The following is a 23,553-nucleotide window of genomic DNA, read 5'->3' as shown; positions in this document are numbered from 1 at the left end:
AGCTGCATTCGCGCTCTGTTTCTAGCCTCACTAGCACGTGGCACCGGTATCAATCCCTGAGATTACTACTCTGCTCATCCTGCCTTTTAGCTTCCAACCTAACTCCCTATATTCGCTTTTCAGGTCCTCATCCCTTTTCCTAGCTATGTCATTGGTACCAATGTGTACCACGACTTCTGGCTGCTCCCCCTCCCCCTTAAGAATCCTGTAGACACGATCCGAGACATCCCTGACCCTGGCACCCGGGAGGCAACATACCATCCGGGAATCTCGTTCACGACCACAGAATCTGTCTGTTCCTCTAACCACTGAATCTCCTATCACTATCGCTCTCCTATTCTCCCCCCTTCCCTGCTGAGCCAGGCTCAGTGCCAGAGACCTGGCCGCTGTGGCTTTCCCCTGGTAGGTCGTCGTCCCCCCAACAGTATCCAAAACGGTATACTTATTATTGAGGGGAACGGCCACAGGGGATCCCTGCACTGTGCCTATTCCCTTTCCCTCCCCCGACGGTCACCCAGCTACCTTTATCCTGTAACTTAGGTGTCACTACTTCCCTATAACTGCTCTCTATCACCCCCTCAGCCTCCCGAATGATCCGAAGTTCATCCATCTCCAGTTCCCTAACGCAGTCTGTGAGGAGCTGGAGTTGGGTGCACTTCTCACAGGTGAAGTCAGCAGGGACACAAGTGGTGACCCTTACCTCCCACATCCTGCAAGAGGAGCATGCAACTGCCCTAGCTTTCATCCCCTCTGCTCTATATTGACAAAAAAAAATTAAAAAATAAAGGAAAACCTTACCTTACCAAACCCTCCACACAAGAGTCCTTTTGTTTTTGGTTAGAGGAGGAGGATGGGTGGGAGACACTACACGTGTAGTGTTTCGGGTTTAGCCACTGCCCGAATATACAAGTTCACTTACCCAGCAGTGTCCGTGTCCGCCAAATCACGAGGTAAGTACTTTATAGCTCAACTTACCTTCCCGGCTGCCCCCTGGCTCGCGCTCTCACCGCTCAAATAAAGCATTTGCAAACTTCTTCAGCTAGAAGTGCCGAGCGGGTGATCCAGCTCAGCCTCCTCCTGAGGTCCCCAGCATCATCAGTACCAGTCTTCAGCCAATTCAATTCACTCGACTTGATATCAAGAAATGGCTGAACACATTAGCCAGGGTCCTGACAACATCCAGCAGTAGTATTCAAGATTTGTGCTCCAGAACTACTGTGCCCCGAGCCAAGCTGTTACAGTACAGCTACAATATGGCATCTAGCCCACAATATAGAAAGTTCCCAGCTATGTCCTGTCCACAAAAGCAGGACAAATCCAATCTGGCTGATTTCCACCCCAATCTACTCAAAGTGATGTTAGGTGTCGTTGAGTGTTATCAAGCAGCACTTACTCAGCAGAAAACCTGCTCACAAATGCTCAGTTTTGGTTCTACCAGGGCCACTTGGCTCCAGACCTCATTACAACACTGTTGTCCAAAAACACACAACAAAGCTCAATTCAAGAGGTGAAGTGAGTGTGACTGCCCTTGACATCAAGGCAACATTTGACCAATTGTGGCATCAAGGAGCCCTAGCAAAATTGAAGTCAATAGGAATTGAGGGAAAACTCTCCACTGGTTGCAATCGTACCTAGCAGAAAGGAAGCGGTTGGTGGCCACAGTCAATGCTGAGTGCTCCCAGGGCACTCCCATTTGACTGTATACTGTTAAGAGTGTGCTTCTATTTTTTCTGAAAAATATATTTTAACGGATTTATAATTGAATTATGGATACATTCATCTGGAATCTTGGAGATGCTGAACTTTTTTTTTTATAAAAGAAGTTGCCAGAAGGTTCCTGGACTTGGCTTGTAAACAAATCTTACTGGATGCCTTCTAGTGCCTGGATAATCACCCAGCAGAGGTTGTTTTTGACTTGGGGAGATGTTTACAACAAAGTGACAGGTCAAGTTTTAGAGGTCAGGACGCTTGACGTCTGGAATGTTCTTAGTTTCAATTTGAATGGTTAAAGACGACAGTTGGTTTTAGCCTGCCGAAGACCACCCAGTTCATCTCTCTCGAAAAGAAGTCCTACAGTCAGTGTCAAATTCCTATTTCCTCCTATATTTGAAGAAATCCTGCCTATCAAATGTGTGGGAACTGAAACCCTTGCTACTGCATTAAAGACCTATCAGAGGCCTCTGTAGCGGAATTTCTTGGAAAGCCTACCCAAACTGATCTTCAACATTGCCTAGAAAGAACTGTTGTAGGAAGATCCTAGTGATGGCCATCTATATGCCTTTGGGATGCCAAACAAAAGCAAAGTACATCTTTCCATAACTTTTTTTTTTCCTTCAAGTATGAGAAGGTATTCAGTCTGTTTTGTGTGTGTAACAGGGCTAAACAAAGATCCGATGTGTGTGAGCGCAAGAGCGCGGGCTAAGGTAAAAAAAAAAGCTTTAATATTTCAATCTGTATGTTTATGTTTTATGACTGGTTAAGACTTGTTTTATAATAAACTGATCATTTTTGTTTATTAAAGAAACCTGGTTGGTGTGTTTCTTTTCCTCAGATAAAAAGAGCATATGATTGACTATTAGTAAGTGGAAAAATTTAAATATATGTTGTGACCTGTGCAGAAGTGGGACTAGAACAGTGCACTCCTCCCACCTCGATCGGAACAATACCACTATGTTCCCACCTCTGTTGGATTTTTCTTGTCAGTGGGAAGGACATATCCAGCGATTGAGATAGAGGAATCTTGGATATTGGCCGATAAATAGGATTTGTTAAGGACAATACATCACACTATTGCTTTACTCATCGGTTGGATAGTTCTCCCAACTTGGGCACCAATCCGGAGATGTTACTAAGAGGCCTTTGCTAGGTTGACTGGGTTAAAATCAGCTACGTCTTGACGCAATAAAATGTCTGGATCATTGCAGCTAGGCCAGTCTAATTTTTCTCTTTGAATTTTATAGCAATTATTTACAACTGAATCAACCATGCAATTTGTGACTGAAGTCACATGTATGCCAAACCATGTAGATGTGGCAGGCTCCCTTCCCTGAAGGACATTAAATAAAACAAATAGTTGGGTCTTAGTGACAACCCAACAGCTTTCAGAGTTATGTTTTTGGCACTAGCCTTTAAACTGTCAGTTCAGCTCAAATTCAATTTCACAAATTGCTAGAGAGATTTGAACTTGCATCCTTTAGGTTGCTTGTCTAGTACCACGGCTAGTACTCTACCATACCCATATAGTGAAATACTAATAAAGCTAATAGAATGCTATCATTTATTGCGTGGGGAATTTAATACAAAAAGTAGGTGGTTATGCTTCAATTATACAGCACATTGGTGAGACCATATCAGAGTACTGTGTACAGTACTGGTTTCATTATTTAAGGAAGGATGTAAATGCATTGGAAGCATTTCAGAAAAAAGTTTAATAGACCAATACCCAAAATAGGTGGATTGTCTGATGAGACAGGTTTGACAGGCTAGGCTTGTATCTGCTGGAGTTTAAAAGAGTAAGAGGCGACTTGATTGAAACAAGCTCTTGAGGGGTCTTGACAGGGTGGATGTGGAAAGGATGTTTCCTCTTTTGGGAGAATCTAGAACTAGGGGTCACTATTTAAAAATAAGGGGTCGCCCATTTAAGACAGATGAGAAAACCTTTTTTTGAGGGTCGTAAGTCTTTGGAACTCTCTTCCTCAAAAGGCAGTGGGAACTGTCTTTAAATATTTGAAGTAGATAGATGCTTGATAAGCAAGGGGGTGGAAGGTTATTGGGGTAGGCAAGAATGTAGGGCAGAGGTTACAATCAGATCAGTCATGATCTTATTGAATGGCGAAGCGGCCTACTCCTGCTCTTAATTTGTATGTTCGTATATATGGATGAATGACTTAACTAAATTTAAGTTACCCGGGCAGCTGAACAATGGTGAAACCTGTACAAACGTACCTGCAAAGAAAATAAGTCACTTACTGACTGTCCAAAATAATTTTGTGTAATAGATACAAGCTGCATCTTGAAACCACAGACAATAGCCAATCACAAACTAAGAACACCCTTCAATGAACATAGTCCATTTACAGCTTAAAGCACTGGACATGCAGGTAACTGAAGTGGCAGGTGAAAAGAAAAACTGAACAAACCTGATTTAAAAAATTCAAAGGGGGACTAAATTAGTGGACAAGGGAATGTCTATGGATGTTATTTATATAGACTGCCAGAAGGCATTTCATAAAGTCCTTCATAAGAGACTGTTAACTAAAGTTGAGGCTCATGGAGTTGAAGGCAAATTAACCTGGTTTTTCGGAAGCGTTATGAGTGGCAGGAGACATAGTAAGGATGACGGGCAGGTACTCCAATTGGTAGAACGTGACGACTGGTAGCCCGTAAGGATGTGTGTCAGGGCATTGCCGTAAAGAAAAGCTCAGGTGAACAGGACAAAGTGGAAGAGAAAAGGCAAAATTGGAAGGCTGAAGGGAAGTGACAGATTGCATGTAAAAGGTGGCAAATGCAATTTAATGTAGGGAAGTGGGAGCGGATTCATTTTGGGATGTAAAACAGGAATTGGGAAGGAACTATGATGAATGGCAAGAAACCATCACAAACTGAATCAGACTGTTTGCAGCTTTGAAATGTAGGAAATGCAGCAGCCAATTTGAGCCCAGCAAGGCTCTGAGTGTGCAGAACGGAGGTCGAGGCAATTTCGAACTCCAAGGAGTATTGCAATACTCCTAATTTTCAATGTTTCTCCATGTAAATAATATTCAGCTTTTCTATTCTAACCGCCAAAGTAGACAAGATTACACTTTCCCACATTATACTCAATCTGCCAAATCCTTATCCACTCATTGAACCTATCTAGATCTCTTGGCAGACATTTTGTATCCTCCTCAACTTGCTTTCCTACCTATCTTTGTATCATTTGCAAATTTGGTTACAATGCACTCAGTCCCTTCATCCTGGACTCAGGGAATCGTCTCCATCCATAGATTCTAGGCCTCAATCTCAGTTACTCCAACTCTGGGCCACTGCTTTCTCTCTGCATTTCTTCCTGAAGGCGAATATTTCAGCCATCATTGTCCAAGGCTTCTACAATTCTCTTCCTACTATAAAAAGCCAAAGAAGCAAAACTTTCTTCTGCCATGCTCTAGATCTCTTTCTCCCACCAAATTCTCAGATTCTGCTCAATGTATGTCCCCTTGTAGGCACAGATAACTATTACATGATCAGTGCTATGTAAACATGTGTTGCTGAACCCCTCTTCTACAAACTGATGTTAGTTTAAATGCTAATTGTTAAAATTACTGTTTTGGAAGTTATGCAAGGACTGTTAACACTAGTTCTTCAAAAGGTAAGAGGTCAGAGTTAAAACATGGCCCACATCAATGCCGCTCTACAATATAGCACAGGTGGACTTATACAGAGTCCTGGTGAAGTTGACCATTCTCATTTACCTTTCTAATTGTTTCTGATGTTTCTCTTCTCTGGCCTGTGCCTTCATTTGCTGTACTTCAATAGTGTCAGGTTTTCTCCTTCGCATGTACAGTTCATGATTTCCCATACAAAGTGCTAGAATTCGTTTGTTGATTCTCAGACGCGGAGCATAAAAAACAAAATCCTATATAAAAACAATTTTATAAGGCAATTAGGATTCATAACTTTCAAATAACATTCTAAACTATTACTTATATTTACATTTTGTCATCGTCTTTACTCCAATGAACTTACTCTGAAAGGGGTTTCAAAAATTGGAAGCCGCTAAAATAACTTTACAAATGTTGATCAAATGTCTCAAAATTCCACTGCACACTTAAATAGAATGAGATGGAACCAAAGAATGAGGAAAAACTGTAAGGAAACAATGGATGATCTTGAAACATTGCCTTAAAGTACAGGCTAGGTGTATTTCAACAAGGGCACAAGGTAGGATCATAAGAAACAGTAGGCCATTCGGCCCCTTGAGCCTGCTCCACCATTCAATAAGATCATGGCTGATCTGATGATCAACTTCACTTTCCTGCCTGTCCCCAATAACCCTTGGCTCACTTGTAGATCAAAAATCTAACTCAGCCTTGAATATATTCAATGACCCAGCCTCCACTGCTCTCTGGAGAAGAGAATCCAAACATTAACTTGTGATTCATGTACAAGAACACCCAGATCCCTCTGTACCGCAGCATTCTGCAGTCTCTCCATGTAAATAATATTCAGCTTTTCTATTCTAACCGCCAAAGTAGACAAGATTACACTTTCCCACATAATACTCAATCTGCCAAATCCTTACCCATTCACTGAACCCATCTAGATCTCTTAGCAGACACTTTGTATCTTCCTCAACTTGCTTTCCTACCTATCTTTGTATCATTTGCAAATTTGGCTACAATACACTCGGTCCCTTCATCCAAGTTATTCTACAGATAATGAATAGAGGCCCCAGCACTAATTGTTGTGGCACTCCACTAGTTACAGTTCGCCAACCTGAAAATGCTCCATTTATCCTGTTTCCGATTAGTCAATCCTCAATCCATGCTAATGCATTACCCCCAACACCATGAGATATCTTGTGTAGTAACCTTTTGTGGCAGCTTATCAAATGTCTTTTGAAAATCCAAATATATTACATCTGGGGGAACCAGAGCCAGGGCTCCTTGAAGGACGAGGGAGATAGAGAATAGGGACAAAAAAGAAAGGAGGAATTATGATGCATGTCAGGTGAATTTTTCCAAGTGAGAATCAGGCCAAATACAATAAGTTTGGCGGGGGGGGGGGGGGGGGGGGGGGAAGAAAGAGGAGGAAAAGACGACTGGCAAAGACAGAATGAAAATAGAATCTCAGTTAACATAAAATGGAACCCAAAACTCTACTGACATGTTAGTAAAAAGGTAGTAAGAGGTGGGGTGGGTCCTATTAGGCACAAAAAGGGCGATATATGCTGAGGCACACAGTGCAAGGCTTGAATACTTGCTGAGTACTTTGTATCAGTAGTACCCAAGGACGAGGATGCTGACAAAAACTTTTTTTTTTAATAAATCGGCAGAAGCAGAGATGGTAGAGGTAATCGATGGGATGGAAATTGATAGGCAGAATGTACCGGAAAGAGGGGCTATGCTTTGAGTGGATAAGGTGTCTGGTACAGATGGCTTGAGTAGAGGTGGAGATAAAAGGGCTTGCCTTAATCTTCCAATCTTCCCTAGATAACAGGGGAAGTGCCAGAGGATTGGAGAGTGGCAATCTCTTATTCAAGGGTTTAAGGTCAGTCCTAGTAACTACAGGCCAGTAGTTTATTCGGGGTGGATAAGGTTTTAGAAACAATAATCAGGAAAAAAAAAATCAACAGGCACTTGGAAAGGTTTGAGTTAATTAAGGAGAGCCAGCACGTGTAAAAGGCAGATCATGCTTGACGAATCTAACTGATTTTTTTTTTAATTAAGTAACAGAAGGTTGATGAAGGGAATGCAGTGAATGTTGTCTATACGAGTTTCAAGAAAGCATTTGATAAGGTACGACATAAAAGACTGGTTACCAAAATTGAGGCTCATGGAATCAGAGGGCCAGTGTCAGCTAAGATTCAAAAAAATTGGCTGAAGGACAGAAAACAGCAAGTCATAGTAAATGGTGGTCTTTCAGACTTGGATGGTAGACAGTAGTGTTCCCCAAAGGTTAGTGCTACGATCACTAAACACACAAAAATGACTTGGATATTGGAACAGAGTTTGATGATACCAAACAGAGGTGTGGCAAACAGTGAGGATGATACCAATTGACTGCAACAGGACATGGATAGGGTAGCAGAATAGGCAGACAAGTGGCAGATGGAATTTAATAGAGAAATGTGAGGTGATGCATTTAGGTAGAAGGGATATGGAAAGGCAATCTAGACTAAATGGCAGTTCTAAAGAGTGTGCAGGGACAGAGGGACCTGAGGATTCATGCGTATAGATCCTTGAAGGCAGGACATAGAGTAGTCAGCAAAGCATTTAGTTTACTTGTTTCATTACCATCTCCTTTTGCCTTGCACCATCATCCCTTTTGACGTTTAATTTTTCCTGCCTCCCATTCTAATACAGACCGTCCTTTTTCTTTCCTCTGCCACCACACCACCACCACCCCTGCGTGCACCCCCACCCCCTGCCTTTCCTTGCCTCGGTGTTTGCTTAAAATCTGATCCATCTTGAACTTTCTCCAGTTTTGATGAAAAGGTCATTGACCTAAAACATTAAATTTGTTTCTCTCCCCCACAGGTGCTGTCTGACCTGCAGAGTATTTCCATCATTTTCAGTTTTTATTTCTAATAACTTAGGTTGTTTTCTAACATTTACTCATGTCCGAGGCAGGATAGTTAAGATATCCAGAGAGTCCCTTTGTGCAGCGAAATCTGGGTCCTTTTTCATATAGTGGATTGGTTAGTGTACCAACCTGATTGCTACACTGTTACTGGAAAACATGTAGAATATTCATATTCCTAAGTCACTTTCAAAGGCAGAAACAGTCTCTTGATATTCGTCTAGTGATGTTAATACATGGTGAGATCTACTTAGTGAATACATATATACAGCAATCAGTCCCCAAGAAGTTAACATCCTTTCCAAAGTGTCCATTACAAACTGAAAAGTCCTGTTTTTTCCTACAATGGATAGTATTAATGCAGCTTACACAGAATTTTAAAAAGGTAAAAACCCTCCCAGTATAGGTGAAGGGAAAAGGTCTAGTCAGTTAGCTTTGTAGGTGCGACTGAAAGCTCCAACTAATCATGTGGCAATGGAGGTGGTGGATAGAAATGAATTGATCAGAATCACAGCAGAACATTTAGGAGGGGTTGCAGAGTTGGAATAGCTTGTAAAGGGTGGGGGCCAGGCCATAGACTGATTTATAGACAAAGATTTTAAATGTAATATTTCAAATGACATGGAGCTAGCAATTGTCATTGACATGAGACTTAAACAACACAAGCAACTGAGTTCAGACAAGTTTAAGCTTATGTCGGGAGGATGAGCTATTGGCCCAGTCATGACTAAATCTAACAGCAGAGATTTAGACAAGGGATCAAGGGAAATGGTGGACAGATGGAGTTGGGCTTTATTAGCATACATACAGAAGTTAACTGTGCTTAGAGATGATGTCGACAAAGGGGTAGCATGTAGATCAAGACAGGGGTCAAAGATAGATCCTTAGTGGGGGTTCAGGGATGACAACACAGGAAGGAAAAGTAACAAAAAAAAAAAAATTGCTGCAGATGCACTAAATGCATTCAAATAGACAGGAATAGGAAATGCAAGGTCTGTTCCATGGAGATGGAGCCCTGAGGAAAAGCACTTGCAAAAGGCATGATCAACTATTTTAAATATTGCAGGCAAGACATGGAGAACAAGGAAGGCTAAAAAGGATCACAATTACAGTTTTACAGGATTTCAAAACGGTGAAGACAGTTTTGATGCTGCGAGGGGAAAAGGCAGCTGATTAAAAAGGGTTCAAACAGGGATTATCAGGCAAAATAGGCACAGAATATTCAAGTTTGTCTCGGTCAGCCTTCAACATAAGATGTTGCATGTGCACGATGAGATCCAATTCACTGAGTTCAGATGCTTTCCTGGAAGTAAAAACTAAAAAGCCAAAGTTGTGATTTATACCACTAAACATTTCACCTAGTCATTTCTTTGCAAGTAAACAATTTAATATATCTTGCACTTTCCGAGCAATGCTCCCTGTAAGCTGCACACGCGGTTGTGCAGCAATTCAGAAGTTACTGCACAGGTCACTCACAAATTATGTCCTTTAAGATATCGCAAGTACGTGGCCATGCAAAGAGATTTAAACGTACCAATGCATTCAAATGAACAGGCCGCACACAATTTTTTTTTTTTAATAAAAGGGTCATTGCTTCCAAGAGGCATCATCATCATCTCAGTTGCTGTCCCCTTTGTATATTTTCTCCAGATCAGGTTTTACTCCATAAAAACATTATTCCAACAGCTCAGCATTCTACATCACTAACGTTCTGCATTATATGAACACTTCAAATAAGCTATTCCAGCCACCAAAGCAACTTTTAATTAATTAGTTCCAGAACAGAGGGGCTTGTCAGTTACCATGAGCAATCTGTCCGAAGTTCTCCATTTTGTACCTTGGGGAGGGAAGGTAACTCCCATCTTAACTCTAGCTAAGATGTTTAAAGCCATGTCAAAAACAAACATTCCATCATTGCTTCAGTAAAGGACACCACTGCAGAGTACTAAAAATCTAATTTGAACTCAGAAGAAATATTAACGAGATATTTTAAGTGCATTAGCAAGGTTTTGCAGCCAAAGTTGACATATGTCCAGTTCCCCCTCAGAATGTTGCTCTAATGCAGAACTTTAGCTCAAAATGTTTGAATTGTTTTGAACTGCTCATCTGAAGGCAAAAATACTTTAGTCCTTTGCTGTAGTGTCTTGCTCAATTTGCTATTTAAACCAACAAATTCTGCCAAGTGTTAATAATGATCCCTAATCCAAGTTGAATTTACAAACTGTAATTCAGCTCCTGCCTTTCGCACAATCCATCCACTCATGCCTCAAGATTCACAACATTTTAATGCAAAAACAGTGTCAGTCATTTACAGCAGGCCATTCAGCCCAGACTCCATGCTGGCTCTCCACGGAGCAATCCAGCCAGTCCCGTTCCCCGTTTGATCCCTGTAGCTCTGCAAACACAAGTGCCCGTCCAATTTCCTTTTGAAATCATTAATTGTCTCTGCCTCCACCACCCTCGTGGGCAGAAAGTCCCAGTTCATTACCATCCACTGCTTAAAAATGTGCTTCTCATATTGCCCCTGCATCTCTTACACAAAACCTTCAGTCTGTGTCCCATAGTGCTTGTACCATCAGTTAATGGGAACAGTTTTTCCTTGTCTACCTTATCTAAGCCAGTCATAATCTTGAACACCTCTATTAAATCTCCCCTCAATCTCCTTTGCTCCAAGGAAAACCACAGCTTTTACAACCTAACCTTGTAACTTAGATCTCCCATTCCTGGACCCATTCTGGTAAACCTCTTCTGCATCCTCTCAAGCACCCTCACATCCTTGCTAAAGTGTGATCAGAACTAGACAATACTCCAGTTGGGACATAACCAGAGTTTTATAAAGGTTCAGTATAATTTACCGGCTTTTTGTACTCTATTTATGAAGCCCAAGATCCCATATGCTTTACAAACCACTCAATACGTCCTGCCACCTTCTAAAATCAATGCACATGGAACCCCAGGTCCCTCTGTTCCTGTACATTCTTTAGAACTGTGCCATTAAGCATATATTGCCTCTCCCTATTCCTTCTGCCAAAATGCATCACCTCACACCGGTCAATACATTAAATTCCATCTGCCACCTGTCTGCCCATTCTGCTAACCTATGTCCTGTTGCAGGCAGTTCTTATCCTCACTGTTTGCCACACCTCCAAGTTTTGTATCAGCAAATTCTGAAATTTTACTTTGTATTCCAAGATTCAAGTCATTTATATATAGCAAAAAAAAAAAAAAGCAGTGGTCCCAGCACTGACCCTTGGGGACCACCACTGTCTGCCATCCTCTGGTCTGAAAAACAACCATTTACTACAACTCGCTGTTTTCTGTCCTTGAGCCAATTTTTTTTTAATCCAATTGGACACTGACCCTCCTATTCCAGATTCCCCTGTTCGATAAGACTCAGTCAGAAATCCAAGGTCCCCACTAAGAGTGCAACCAACACTAACTTCAGTTGATCTGGTCTACCTTCGCAATAAATCACAGGGTCAACGCTACTTAGTTGCATCTGTCAATGAAGGCTGGTGCAATATTCACAAGTTCATCGGTTCTCAATTTTGTTAACCAGCCTTTTATGTAGTGCCTCATCAAATGCTTTCTTAAAATCCAAAAAAAACCCATCCCCCATATTCTCATCAACCTTCTGTTGCTTGACTAATCTAATTGAATTTTTTTAACCACGAATCTCCCTTTTCATACTGGCTATCATTAACTCAAACCACTCCAAGAGCCTGTTGATTTTTCACCCCCCATTATTGTTTCTAAAACCTTACCCACCACTGATAAACTAACTGGCTTGTAATTGCTAGGACTGTCCTTACACCCTTCCTTGAAGATGTTTGAGACTCCTATCTACATCTGAGGAGTCCCTTCTATGCATTTGTTTTGGTCTTTCCTGAGGAAGAGATAACAAGTTTGTTGGAAAACCTTCAGAGAATTGCCAGAAGTTTCTATGTGGATCATATACTATATACACGTTGTCCAACATGAATTATTTACCTAATGAGTGTACAATTTAGAAACTAACAAAATATTCATGTTTAAGATTGCAGAACAGTGTGTATAGCCACAAAAGCTAGAGACTATACATCAAACGGAATGCATAGAAACCAGGAGGTTTGTTTACATCAAATCTTAGACACCTAAAGTTGCAAGTAAAAAAAGTGCTTAAAGTCTAATTTTCGTTTCAAATCCACCATCTCTGCAACTTACTTTTACCCTTTACTGGCTGTTTCAAAATGACCATCCCAGTTCCTCTTTGCCTCACCCATGACACTACTTTTAGAGAAACATGCAGGTCCTCAGCAAAAATTTCTGAAAGACTTTACATATTTGAACAAATCTGAAAGAAAAATACCTATAGGACAAGGCTTCAAAATTATACAAGTGGCATGCATACCACACAAGTGTCAGGCCATGGCCATCTCCAACAGGAGAAAGAATCTAACCAACTGTCCTTGACGTTCAATGGCATTACCTTTGGTGAATCCCCTACCATCAGCATCTTGGGGGTTACCATTGACCTGAAACATAACTGGCCCAGTCAGATAAATACCTGAGCTAGAAGGGCAGGTCAGAGGTTGGGAATTCTGTGGTGAGTAACAACTCCTAACTCCCCAAAGCCTGTTTACCAACAACTAACAAGTCAGGAGTGTGATAGAATACTTTCCACTTGTCCTGATGAGTACAGCTCCAACACTCAAAAAGCTCAACACCATCCAGGACAAAGGAGCCTGCTTAGTCACAATCCCATTCACCGTCTGAAACATTCACCACACCTACTACCAGCACACAGTGGCATCTACAAGATGCACCATCTACAAGATGCACCATCTACGAGGCTCCTTCGAAAGCACCTTCCAAACCTGCGACCTCTACCACCTCGAAGGACAACAACAGATGAAAGGGACCACCACCATCTGCAAGTTCCCTCCAAGTCCCACACCATGCTGACTTAGAACCAGTTCGCCATTCCTTCACTGTCACTGGGTCAAAATCCTGGAACTCCTTTCCTAACAGCACTGTGGATGTACCTACACCACATGTACTGCAGCAGTTCAAGGCTGCAGCTCAACCCCACCTTCTAAAGAGAAATAGGAATGAACAATAAATTCTGGCCTTACCAGCAACACTCATCCCATGCACAATTAAAAACCATACATACAGTACAGAATAGGGCACTCAGCCCATTAGGTTTGTGTCAACCGTGTTCTAGAGGATTCAAAACCGAGCCCACTGCTCCATTCTCTCAATAATACTGTATTCTCCTCTACCTCATTTATCCAGTATCTAGCACCCCAAAACTGTGCAGGGGTTGCAAAGAGGCTGCGAAGGGATATAGACCTGTCCAGTGATTGGGTGAGGTGACAGAATAGTATTTGGTGGGGGGTGGTTGGTGGTGAAGAGTTCAAAATTATCCATTTTGGTAGGAGGACTGGAAAAAAAAGTCTAGTAAATGTTGGCATTCAAAAGGAATTTGGAGGTCTTTGTATGAAAGTTATTTTTTGCAAAATTCCCAGCCTCTGATCTGCTCTTGTAGCCAAAGTATTGGTGTCATGCAAACCCCCCGCACCTGCCTAGAATGAGGCACATTAACTTTGTCATATGAATATTGATTTGAAAACTGTTAGAAAAGAAAGGACTTATTTAAAAAAGAAATCACCACGCTCTTGGCTGGAATGACATTTGCATATCGACAGTACTTGTGGAGACAAAGGGGCTACTTCTCTTATCCAATTTAACCCACAATGGACTTTCAGCACCAAACATTGAAGGTGAGGGAGCTCAAACTTCAGGATGACTGCTAGGATGGCCGAATCCACAAACAGACGTGGTCAGACCAGCTGGTCAGTTGACTAGCCTGCTTGGCAACCTGGTTTTTCTGAATTGTACCAAGAGTTTTTGGACAGAGAAACTGCGGTATGCTCCTGGACTGAAGACGACCTCGCCTGTCTGGCTTTCCCTCTCTTTCTCACGGAACTCCAAATCCACGGAGGACACATGAACTTAGAGAGAAAAGTCTCCTACATCAAACAAGGTTTAAGAATAATACTGGGCCCCAACGAGGAGCAAGATCTATCTACAATAAGGACTCTGTACAGTGAGTTCGAAGAACCGTAACAATAACCCTGTTCAGAGATTGCCTCAAACTTTTCCACTATTTTTCTTCTGTTCTTTTCTGTCTCTATCTGCATGTGCATATCACTTATGCATGTTAGCGTGGGTGCGTCGTGTATCCATAGGCGTTAACCGAATTGGAGTTTAAGTTTAATAAATTTCAACCTTTCTTCTTTAAACCCAAAAAAACCTGATTGTGCTGGTTTCTTTGCCTTATAGTTGGAAAGCAGTGAAGAAGAGTACACCAAGGGGGAACTAAAAACCAGTGTGTTTAAAAGTAAACCCTGTTACGCTAAGACCAGGTGAAGGCTGAAAGGGAACCCTAGGCCCCTTTCTCACCTGGTCGTAACACTGGTCGAGTTAAGTTTCTGGCAAATGTATCCCCCAGGATGTTGATGGTGGGGGATTCACGATGGTAATGCCGTTGAATATTAAGGGCAGATGGTTAGATTCTTTGTTGGAGATGGTTGTGGCCTGACACTTGCGTGGCATGAATGTTATTTGGTGTATAACTGTATTTACAGCCTTGCCCTGTATGCATTTTTCTTTTAAATTAGTTCAAATATGTAAATTCTCAAATTAAGTTAATATGCAAATACAGTAAGCAATTAGGAAAGCAAATGTGCTAGCCTTCATTGCAAGGGAGTTGGAGTGTAAGAGTAAATAAGTTTTTCTCCAATTACATAAGATTTTGGTGAGTACAGTATTGGACTCCTTATGCAAGGAAGGATATACTTGTCTTAGAGGGAGTGTGACAAAGGTTCACTAGATTGATGGAGAGATGAGAGAACTGTCTGAGGCGAGATCAAGTAGATTGGGGGATCTCATTAAAACGTACATAATTCTTTGAGGGCTTGGCAGGGTAGACAAAGAATATTTCTCCTGGCTGGAGAGTTCAGAGCTAAGTTATAGTCTTAGGAATAAGATGAGCAGAAATCTCGAAGGTAGTGAATCTTCCTAATTCTCTATCCCAGAGAGTTGTGGATACTCAGTCCATGAGTGTATTCAAGGATGAGATCAACAGATTTTTGGGCATCAAGGGAATTAAAAGGGACAGGGGACAGGGCAGGGAAAAAACTGATGTAGAAGCTTAGCCATTATTTTATTGAATGACAAAGCAGACGCAATGGGCGTTATGGCCAATTTCTATTTCTTATGGTATGTCCTTGGTCTCTGCTTCAAATACTCTACTACTTATTGTTTTCACTGAAGTGGGAGAGGCAATGAAAGCCAAGATCAGAACTTTTCAGTATCCAAACAAAATAAGACATTACAGCTCCAATCAGGTTAGTTGATGAATAAAATTTTAAATCAACACAAAGCTAAAAAACATTAAACAAGGCATATCAAAAATAAAGCATCGTGCAACCATATTGAAGTAAGGTGTTTAATTATGTGCTCCAAAGCCTAGGTTGCACAAGAATTTGTTATCTGTATAGTATTGGTTGGGTAGATGATATATTTATTATTGGCTTGCAGTGAGATGGTAGGGAATTGGGAAAAAAAAAGTTTCAAATATTCTGCAAATAATTTGAGGACTTGGCAATAAGATCATACCTCTCAGCTTTATCCCATTTTAATCAAGAGTTCAACTTGATTGAGGACAGAGACAAGACACGCTCATCACGAGCAGCAATAGTTCACAAAGTTACTTGTCAGATTAAATTTTCTAGACTCCACAACTAAGCGAAGTGTGCATTTTTTTTTACAAAAGCAAAATACAGCCGATGCTAAAAATCAAATATAAAAAACAGAAAATGATGCAAATACTCAGTTGGTCAGGCAGCATCTTTGGAGAGAGGGAGACAGTTGATTTTTCAGGTCAATGACCTTTCATTACAAGTGGGGAAAAGTTTGATGTTGCACGTTATAAGCAAGTACAGAAGCAGGGAAAAGGGGAAGGTCTGTGATCGAGTGGAAGGCAGGAGAGATATGGGAAGAGAGATATGGGAAGAGAGGATGCTGCAAGGCAAAAGATAAGCGAAGAAACAAATGAGGAGTCTACAGGAGGTGTAAATGGAAATAGCAGAGTTATTACCAACAACAGGGCGGCGCAGTGGTTAGCACCGCAGCCTCACAGCTCCAGGGACCCGGGTTCAATTCCGGGTACTGCCTGTGTGGAGTTTGCAAGTTCTCCCTGTGTCTGCGTGGGTTTCCTCCGGGTGCTCCGGTTTCCTCCCACAAGCCCAAAGACTTGCAGGTTGATAGGTAAATTGGCCATTATAAATTGTCACTAGTATAGGTAGGTGGTCGGGAAATATAGGAACAGGTGGGGATGTTTGGTAGGAATATGGGATTAATGTAGGATTAGTATAAATGGGTGGTTGATGTTCGGCACAGACTCGGTGGGCCGAAGGGCCTGTTTCAGTGCTGTATCTCTTCTAAATTCTAAAGCTCTTATCCAAAAAATGGGGATTATGATTATGAAATTTGAGCCCAGAGGCTGTATACAGTGCCTAATCACAAGATGATACATTTCCCTGAGCCTCATTGGAACAGTGTAGGAGACCAAAGACAGGGAAATTAAAGTGGGAGTGGGGTGAAGTGTTAAAATGGCAGGCTCGGATGCTTGGGGCCACGCTTGCTGACTGAACAGAGGTGTTCTGCAAAGCAATCAACCAAACTGCTTTTGGTCTCCCCTGTATAAAAAGGAGGCCACATTGAGGTATACTAAATTGAAACTACAAGTAAATGATTGTTATACTTGGAAGTAGTGCTTGGGGCCCTGGATGGTGGGAAAGGGAAGAGGTAAAAGGATAAGTGTTGCATCTCCTGCACTTGCATGGAAAGGAGTCATGGGGAGGGGCTGTTGGGGATGATTAAAGAGTGGACCAGGGTGTTGCAGAGAGAACAATCCCTTTGGAACATCGAAAGGGAAGGGGAAATATGTAATGGCATCATGCTGGAGGGTGATCCATTAATGTGGAGGCTGGTGGGATGGAATGTGAAAACAAGGGGAACCCATTGTGGTTCTGGAAGGGAGGGGAGGGGCAAGAGCAGGTGGAAAATGGGATAGACAAGTCAAGGGTCCGTTCAACAAAGCAGAGGAAAAAAGGAAGACATATCAGAAGCACTGGTATGGAAGGTGGCTTCAAACAGAACAGATGCAATCGAGGCAGAGAAAATGGAATAGAGTCCTTACAGGATACAGTACAGAGCTGCAATCAAGGCAGCTGTGGGAGTCAGTGAGCTTATTGTGTATATTGGCCAATAGCCTATGCCCAAAAATCACAGAATTGTTACAGCACAGGAGGAGGCCATTCAGCCCATTGTCTCTGCACTGGCTTTCCAAATGAGCAAATCACTTAGTACCATTCCCCGCCTTCACCCTGTAACCCTGCACATTCTTCCTTTTCATATAACCGTCTAAATGGAGACAGAGAAGTCAGGGAAGGGAAGAGTTGGAGATGGACCATATGAAGGCAAGAGAAGGTTGGAAAATGGAAGCAAAGCTAATGAAATTTTCCAGTCAGGGCACGAGCAGGAAGGAAATGGCACCGATACAATTATCAATGTAATAGAAAAAGAGGTGAGGAAGGGGACTCTAATAGAACTGGAACAAAATGTTCCACATATCCCACAAAATGTAGGCATAGACCAAAAGTAATTCCCATAGTAATACCTTTTATTTGGACAAAGGTGAGTGGACTCTAAGGAGTTGCTCAGCAACAGAAATTCATCTAGACAGAGATGAGTGGTAGTGGATGGACCGGTTGGGCCTCCATAAAGTCCTGGTGCAGGATGAAGTGTAGATGATTGGACATCCATGGTGAAAAAGAACGTCAAGGGCCAGAAAAAACTAGAAATGTTGACGTGGTGGAGGGCATGGAAGAATGGTGAATATAGGCCAAGAAAGACTGGACAAGGGAGGGGTAAAAAAGTTGAGAAAAGGAAGAAATTCATTGTGAGAACAGGCTTAAATGCTGAATCTACCAGGGTAGTCCTGTTAGTGGATCACAAAGGAGGTAGAAGTAGGCTGGACAGGATTAGGGGACTATGAAGTTAGAAGCCCTGCGGCGGGTGAGGGATCCCCAGAGGAGATGTGGTCAATGACAGTCTGGAAACTTGGAGAAGTCATGATCCGAAGAGGTAGTCAGTTTTAGCATTCGGCCTCTGTAAGTTAGAGGTATGTTTGCAAAACAGCAGCACCGCCCTTGACAGCATGTTTAATGACTATGTTGGGGTTAGGCCTGAGAGCACAGAATGCTACAAGTAGAGTGTGCGTGAGGGGAGCAGAAAATTTATGACCAACTAAGCTGGATCCAGAGACAATTACTGAGGAAAGAAATGTAGCTGTAAAAGCGAGTTTTGGTAGATACCTGAACAAACAGAAGGGAGACAGAATGCAATGAAGGTGAATAAAGGTTAAGATAGACCAACAGAAATCTGATTTGACAGAAGAGCAGGACTTCAAGGTAGGCATTCCTGGGAGAAAAATGGCAGTGAGTTAAACACAAATACAAAAAGAAAAACACTATTACTGCTTTCCAGCAGCTGCAAACAGAAAATGGTGGAAACACTAGGTCAGGCAGCATCTGTTGAGGGAAACAAAGTTATAGGTCCATGTTGATAACCTATCAGAACCGGGAAAAAAAAGTTACAGATGCAACAGGTTCTTTTTCCTTCATTCTCACCTTTCTCAACCAGTATAAGTTATAATACCCTTTAGAAGAACATTTAGACTACTTGGCATCAAAATATTACTTTAATTCAGTTGAACAAATTTACAGTTTAATATTCCCAAAAAAAGTTTGGAGATTGAAGGGGAAAAATAAAAACCAGGATCCAACCCAAACCATAATGTATACCTTGTACCAAGGCACTAAATGTTCTGTTCCCAAGGAGCACATTAGGAGGGAGTGGTATTGCTGAACATTCTTTGTCTTGAATGATTAAATGACCATGAAATTCAAAAATCATTTGTAACCTAAATTTGATTTCACAAAATAGTACAATAAAATGTGTTCAAGGTATAAAATACTTACTGGAGCTTTCTTATCGATAGGTTTTATGACAAACTTTTTGTCATTAAAGGAGATGTTTCTTATTTCACTCCAAGGAAACCCAATTTTTGGCGTCAATCTGTTGAGTAAAAATTGCAAATGCAATACAATTTTAATTTATTTTCTCCCAATGAAAACAAGGACTGTACTTGATTTTTTTTGTCAAGTGTACAGATTGAAACTTGATAGTAATGAGAGCACAATTCCCTTAAACAGACAAATCTTTTCCTTTCATTTTTCAAATGAAAGGTCAAATTTTCCAAAGTAAAATTAATCATACAGAGCAGCACACCTACACTTCCTCGGCACTAGAGAGGCCTTCAATAAATTCCGATTGTCGAATTTATTTTTTAATATAAACTTTATGCCAGCTAGCAGAGGAACTGTTGCAGTTACGTTGATGACAAATATATACACCAGACTCCCAGCTCGGATTTTATTTGCTATGCTGCAGCTAGAGATTGATGGTGATTGTACATATGCATATATGAATTAGGAGGAGTAGGCCACTCGGCTCGAGCCTGTTTCGCCATTCAATAAAATAATGGCTGATCTGATTGTAACCTCTACCCCACATTCCTGCCTACTCCAGATAACCTTTCACCCCCCTTGCTCAAGAATCTATCACTGCCTTAAAAGTATTCAAAGACTCTGCTTCCACTGCCTTTTGAGGAAGAGAATTCACGACCCTAGAGAAAAAAGAAATTCTCATCTGTCTTAAATGGGCAACTCATTTTTAAATATTCAGCCCTAGTTCTAGATTCTCCCACAAAGGGAAACATTCTTTCTACATCCACCCTGTAAAGACCCCTCAGGATCTTATATGCATCAATCAAGTTGCCTCTTACTCCAAACTCCAGCAGATACAAACCTAGCCTATCCAATCTTTCATTCCAGATATTAGTCTAGTAAACCTTCTCTGAACAGCTTCCAACGCATCTGCATCCTTCCTTAAACAAGGAGACCAATACTGTACAGAGTTCTCCAGATTTGGTCTCACCAATGCCTTGCATAACCTCCCTACTTTTGTATTCAAATCCCCTTGCAATAAGAGATAACATTCCATGAGATTTCCTAATTACTTGCCGTACCTTCATACTAACTTTTTGTGATTTATGCAGAGGGATCTGGGTGTCCTACTGCATCTAAGCTCTGCAATCTCTTACCATTGAGATGTGTTTCTTTATTCTTCCTGCCAAAATTGACAATTTCACATTTTCCCACATTATACTCCATTTGCCACATCTTTGCCCACTCACAACCGATCTATATCCCTTTGTCGCCTCATGTCCTCTTTAGCACTTACTTTCCTACCTATCTTTGTTAACAAATTTAGCAACCATACCTTTGGCCCCTTCATCCAAGTCATTTATATAAATTGCAAAAAGCTGAAGCCCCAGTACTGATCCCTGTGGCACACCACTCGTTACAGCTTGCCAACCAGAAATGACCAATTTATGCCTACTGTTTGTTAACTAGCCAATCTTTTATCTATGCCAATATGTTACCCCCTACACCATGAGCTTTTATTTTCCACAATAACCTTTGATGCAGCACCTTATCAAATGCCTTCTGGAAATCTAAGTACAGTACATCCACCAGTTCCCTTTTATCCATAGCATGTTACTTCTTCAAAGAACTCCAATAAATTGGTTAAACGTGATTTCCCTTTCACAAAACCATGTTGACTCTGCCTGATTACCCTGAAGTTTTCTAAGTGCCCTGCCATAACATCTTTAATAGCTTTTAACATTTTCCCAAAGACAGAAGTTAAGCTAACTGGCCTGTATTTTCCTGCTTTCCCTCCCTTTTTGAACAAAGAGGTTACATTTGCTATTTTCCAACCTAATGGCACCTTCCCCAAATCTAGGCAATTTTGGAAAATTAAAACTAATGCATCAAGTATCTTAGTAGCCACCTCTTTTAGGACTCTAGGATGAAGCCCATCAGGACCTGGGGACTTGTCAGCCCGCAGCTCCAACAATTTGCTCAGTACCACTTCCCTGGGTGATTGTAATTTTCTTGATTTCCTCCCTCCCATTTCCTGATTTACAGCTATTTCTGGGATCTTACTTGTATCCTCTGTAGCAAAGACCATTGCAAAAATACCTGTTCAATTAATCTGCCATCTCCTTATTTTCCATTAATTCCCCAGATTCACTTTCTATAGGACCAATGCTCACTTTGATAAAGTTTCTATAGATAAAAGGTTTTATATTTCTCACCAGCTTTCTCATACTCTGATTGTTCCCTCAATCTTTGTCATTCTTTGCTTTTTTTTTTAATATTCTGTCCAATCTTCTGATGTGCCATCCATCTTTGCACAATTATATGCTTTTTCTTTAAGTTTGATACGATCTAACTTTTATAGTTAACCACGAATAGTGGGTTCTCCGCTTGGAATTTTTTTCTCTCGTTGGAACGTATCTATTCTGTGTATTCTGAAATAGCCCCTTAAATGTCTGCCACTGCATCCCTATTGACCTATCCCTTAACCCAATTTGCCAGTTCACTTTAGCCAGCTCTGCTTTGATGCCTTCATAATTCCCCTTATTTAAGTTTAAAATACTATCTTGAACCCACTCTTCTCTCCCTCAAACTGAATGTAAAATTCAATCATACTATGTTTGTTGCCTAGGGGCAACTTCACTATGAGGCCATCAATTAATGCTCCTGTTGCACAATACCATGCCTAGAATAGCCCACTTTCTAGCTGGCTCCAGAACGTATTGTTTCAAGAAGTTATCCCGAAAACATTCGATGTACTCATCTAGGCTACTTCTGCCCATCTGATTTCACCAATTTCTATGCAGGTTAAAATCCATCATGATTATCACCGTATCTTTGACAAGCTCCCATTATTTCTTCCTTTCTACTCTGTCCTAAGTGTGACTGCTGTTAGGGTGCATGTACACCACTCCCACGTGACTGCTTGCCATCATTTCTCATCGCGACCCAAACTATTTCTACATCTGGGTTTCCTGAACTTGGGTCATCCCTCTCTATTGCACGAATACCATTAATTAACAGAGCCACCCCTCCACCTTTCCTAGCTTCCCATCCTTCCTAAATGTCATGTACCCTTCAATATTCAGGTCCCAATCCAAGCCATTAGAGACATGGCTGCAGGATGGCAATCAGATCGAACTTATTTATTTCTACTTGCGCTTTCATCTGTTTGGTTTCAAATGCTACATGCATTCAGATACAGAGCCATTAGTTATGTTATTTTTGTACCCTCTAGCCTTGTCTGATTTACTTAGATTTGTACACTATTCCTTCCTGTCATAGTCTGTTTATCATTTCCAACATTAATACCATTTGCTCTGACCTTGTCTCTACTGATTTACCACATCTTTCCAAATTGGATTCCTGGCCCCACTATTTAGTTTAAACCCTCTCTACTTCCCCAGTTCTGCAGTTCATAGAAAACCAGCCCAGCACAGTTCAGGTGCAGATCGTCCCAACAGTACAGCAACCACTTTCCCTAGTACTGGTGCCAGCAACCCACGAACCAGAATCCACTTCTACCACACCAGCTCTGAGCCACACATTAATTTCTCTAATCTTATTTGCCTATGCCAATTTTCACATGGCTCAGGTAATAATCCAGAGATTACCTTTGAGGTTCTGCTTCTTAATTTGGTGCCTAGCTCCTCATACCACCTCTGCAGAACCTCCTTCCTTGTCCTGCCTACGTCACTGGTACCTACATGGACCCACGACGACTGGATCCTCCCCCCTCCCACTGCAAGTTCCTCTCTGCCTGGAGCAGATGTCCCGAAACCTGGCACTGGGCAGGCAACACAGCCTTCTGGACTCTCTCTTGGCTGCAGAGAACAGTGTCAATCCTTTCACTATACTGTCCCCTGCCACTACATTCCTTTTTACTTCCTCCACTTGAATGGCTTCTTGCACCACAGTGCCGTGGTCAGCTAGCTCATCCATCCTGCAGCCCCCCCCCCCCCCCCGCCACTCATCCAAACAAGCTGAAAAGAACCTCAAACCTGTTGGACAATCGCAAAGGCGGAGACTCCTGCCCTCTGGGTCCCCTTACCTGCCTCAGCTGCAGCCACATTCTTTTGTCCCTGACCACTAACCAAATCAGAAGACCACCGAGGGATGTGACCACCTCCTGGTACAAAGTGTCGAGGTAATTTTC

At 41.7% G+C, this 23,553-nt stretch overlaps 1 protein-coding gene across 1 annotated transcript in view; it reads right to left on the bottom strand.

Moving 5' to 3' along the window:
- The window catches only part of LOC137371319 (radixin), a 102,472-nt gene that overhangs the window by 19,861 nt on the left and 59,058 nt on the right, over positions 1-23,553 (bottom strand). The window contains exons 8-9 of the mRNA XM_068033704.1: positions 19,374-19,470; positions 5,451-5,614 (exon numbers count right to left, since the gene is read on the bottom strand). Of these exons, the coding sequence (XP_067889805.1) occupies positions 5,451-5,614; positions 19,374-19,470 (261 nt within the window). The remainder of the gene's footprint in view (positions 1-5,450; positions 5,615-19,373; positions 19,471-23,553) is intronic.

Source organism: Heterodontus francisci, chromosome 6, assembly GCF_036365525.1.
Source record: "Heterodontus francisci isolate sHetFra1 chromosome 6, sHetFra1.hap1, whole genome shotgun sequence".
In the NCBI taxonomy this organism is placed as follows: Eukaryota; Metazoa; Chordata; class Chondrichthyes; order Heterodontiformes; family Heterodontidae; genus Heterodontus; species Heterodontus francisci.
The sequence above is the reverse complement of the archived record's forward strand: the minus strand, read 5'-3'. Positions and strand labels throughout refer to the sequence as shown.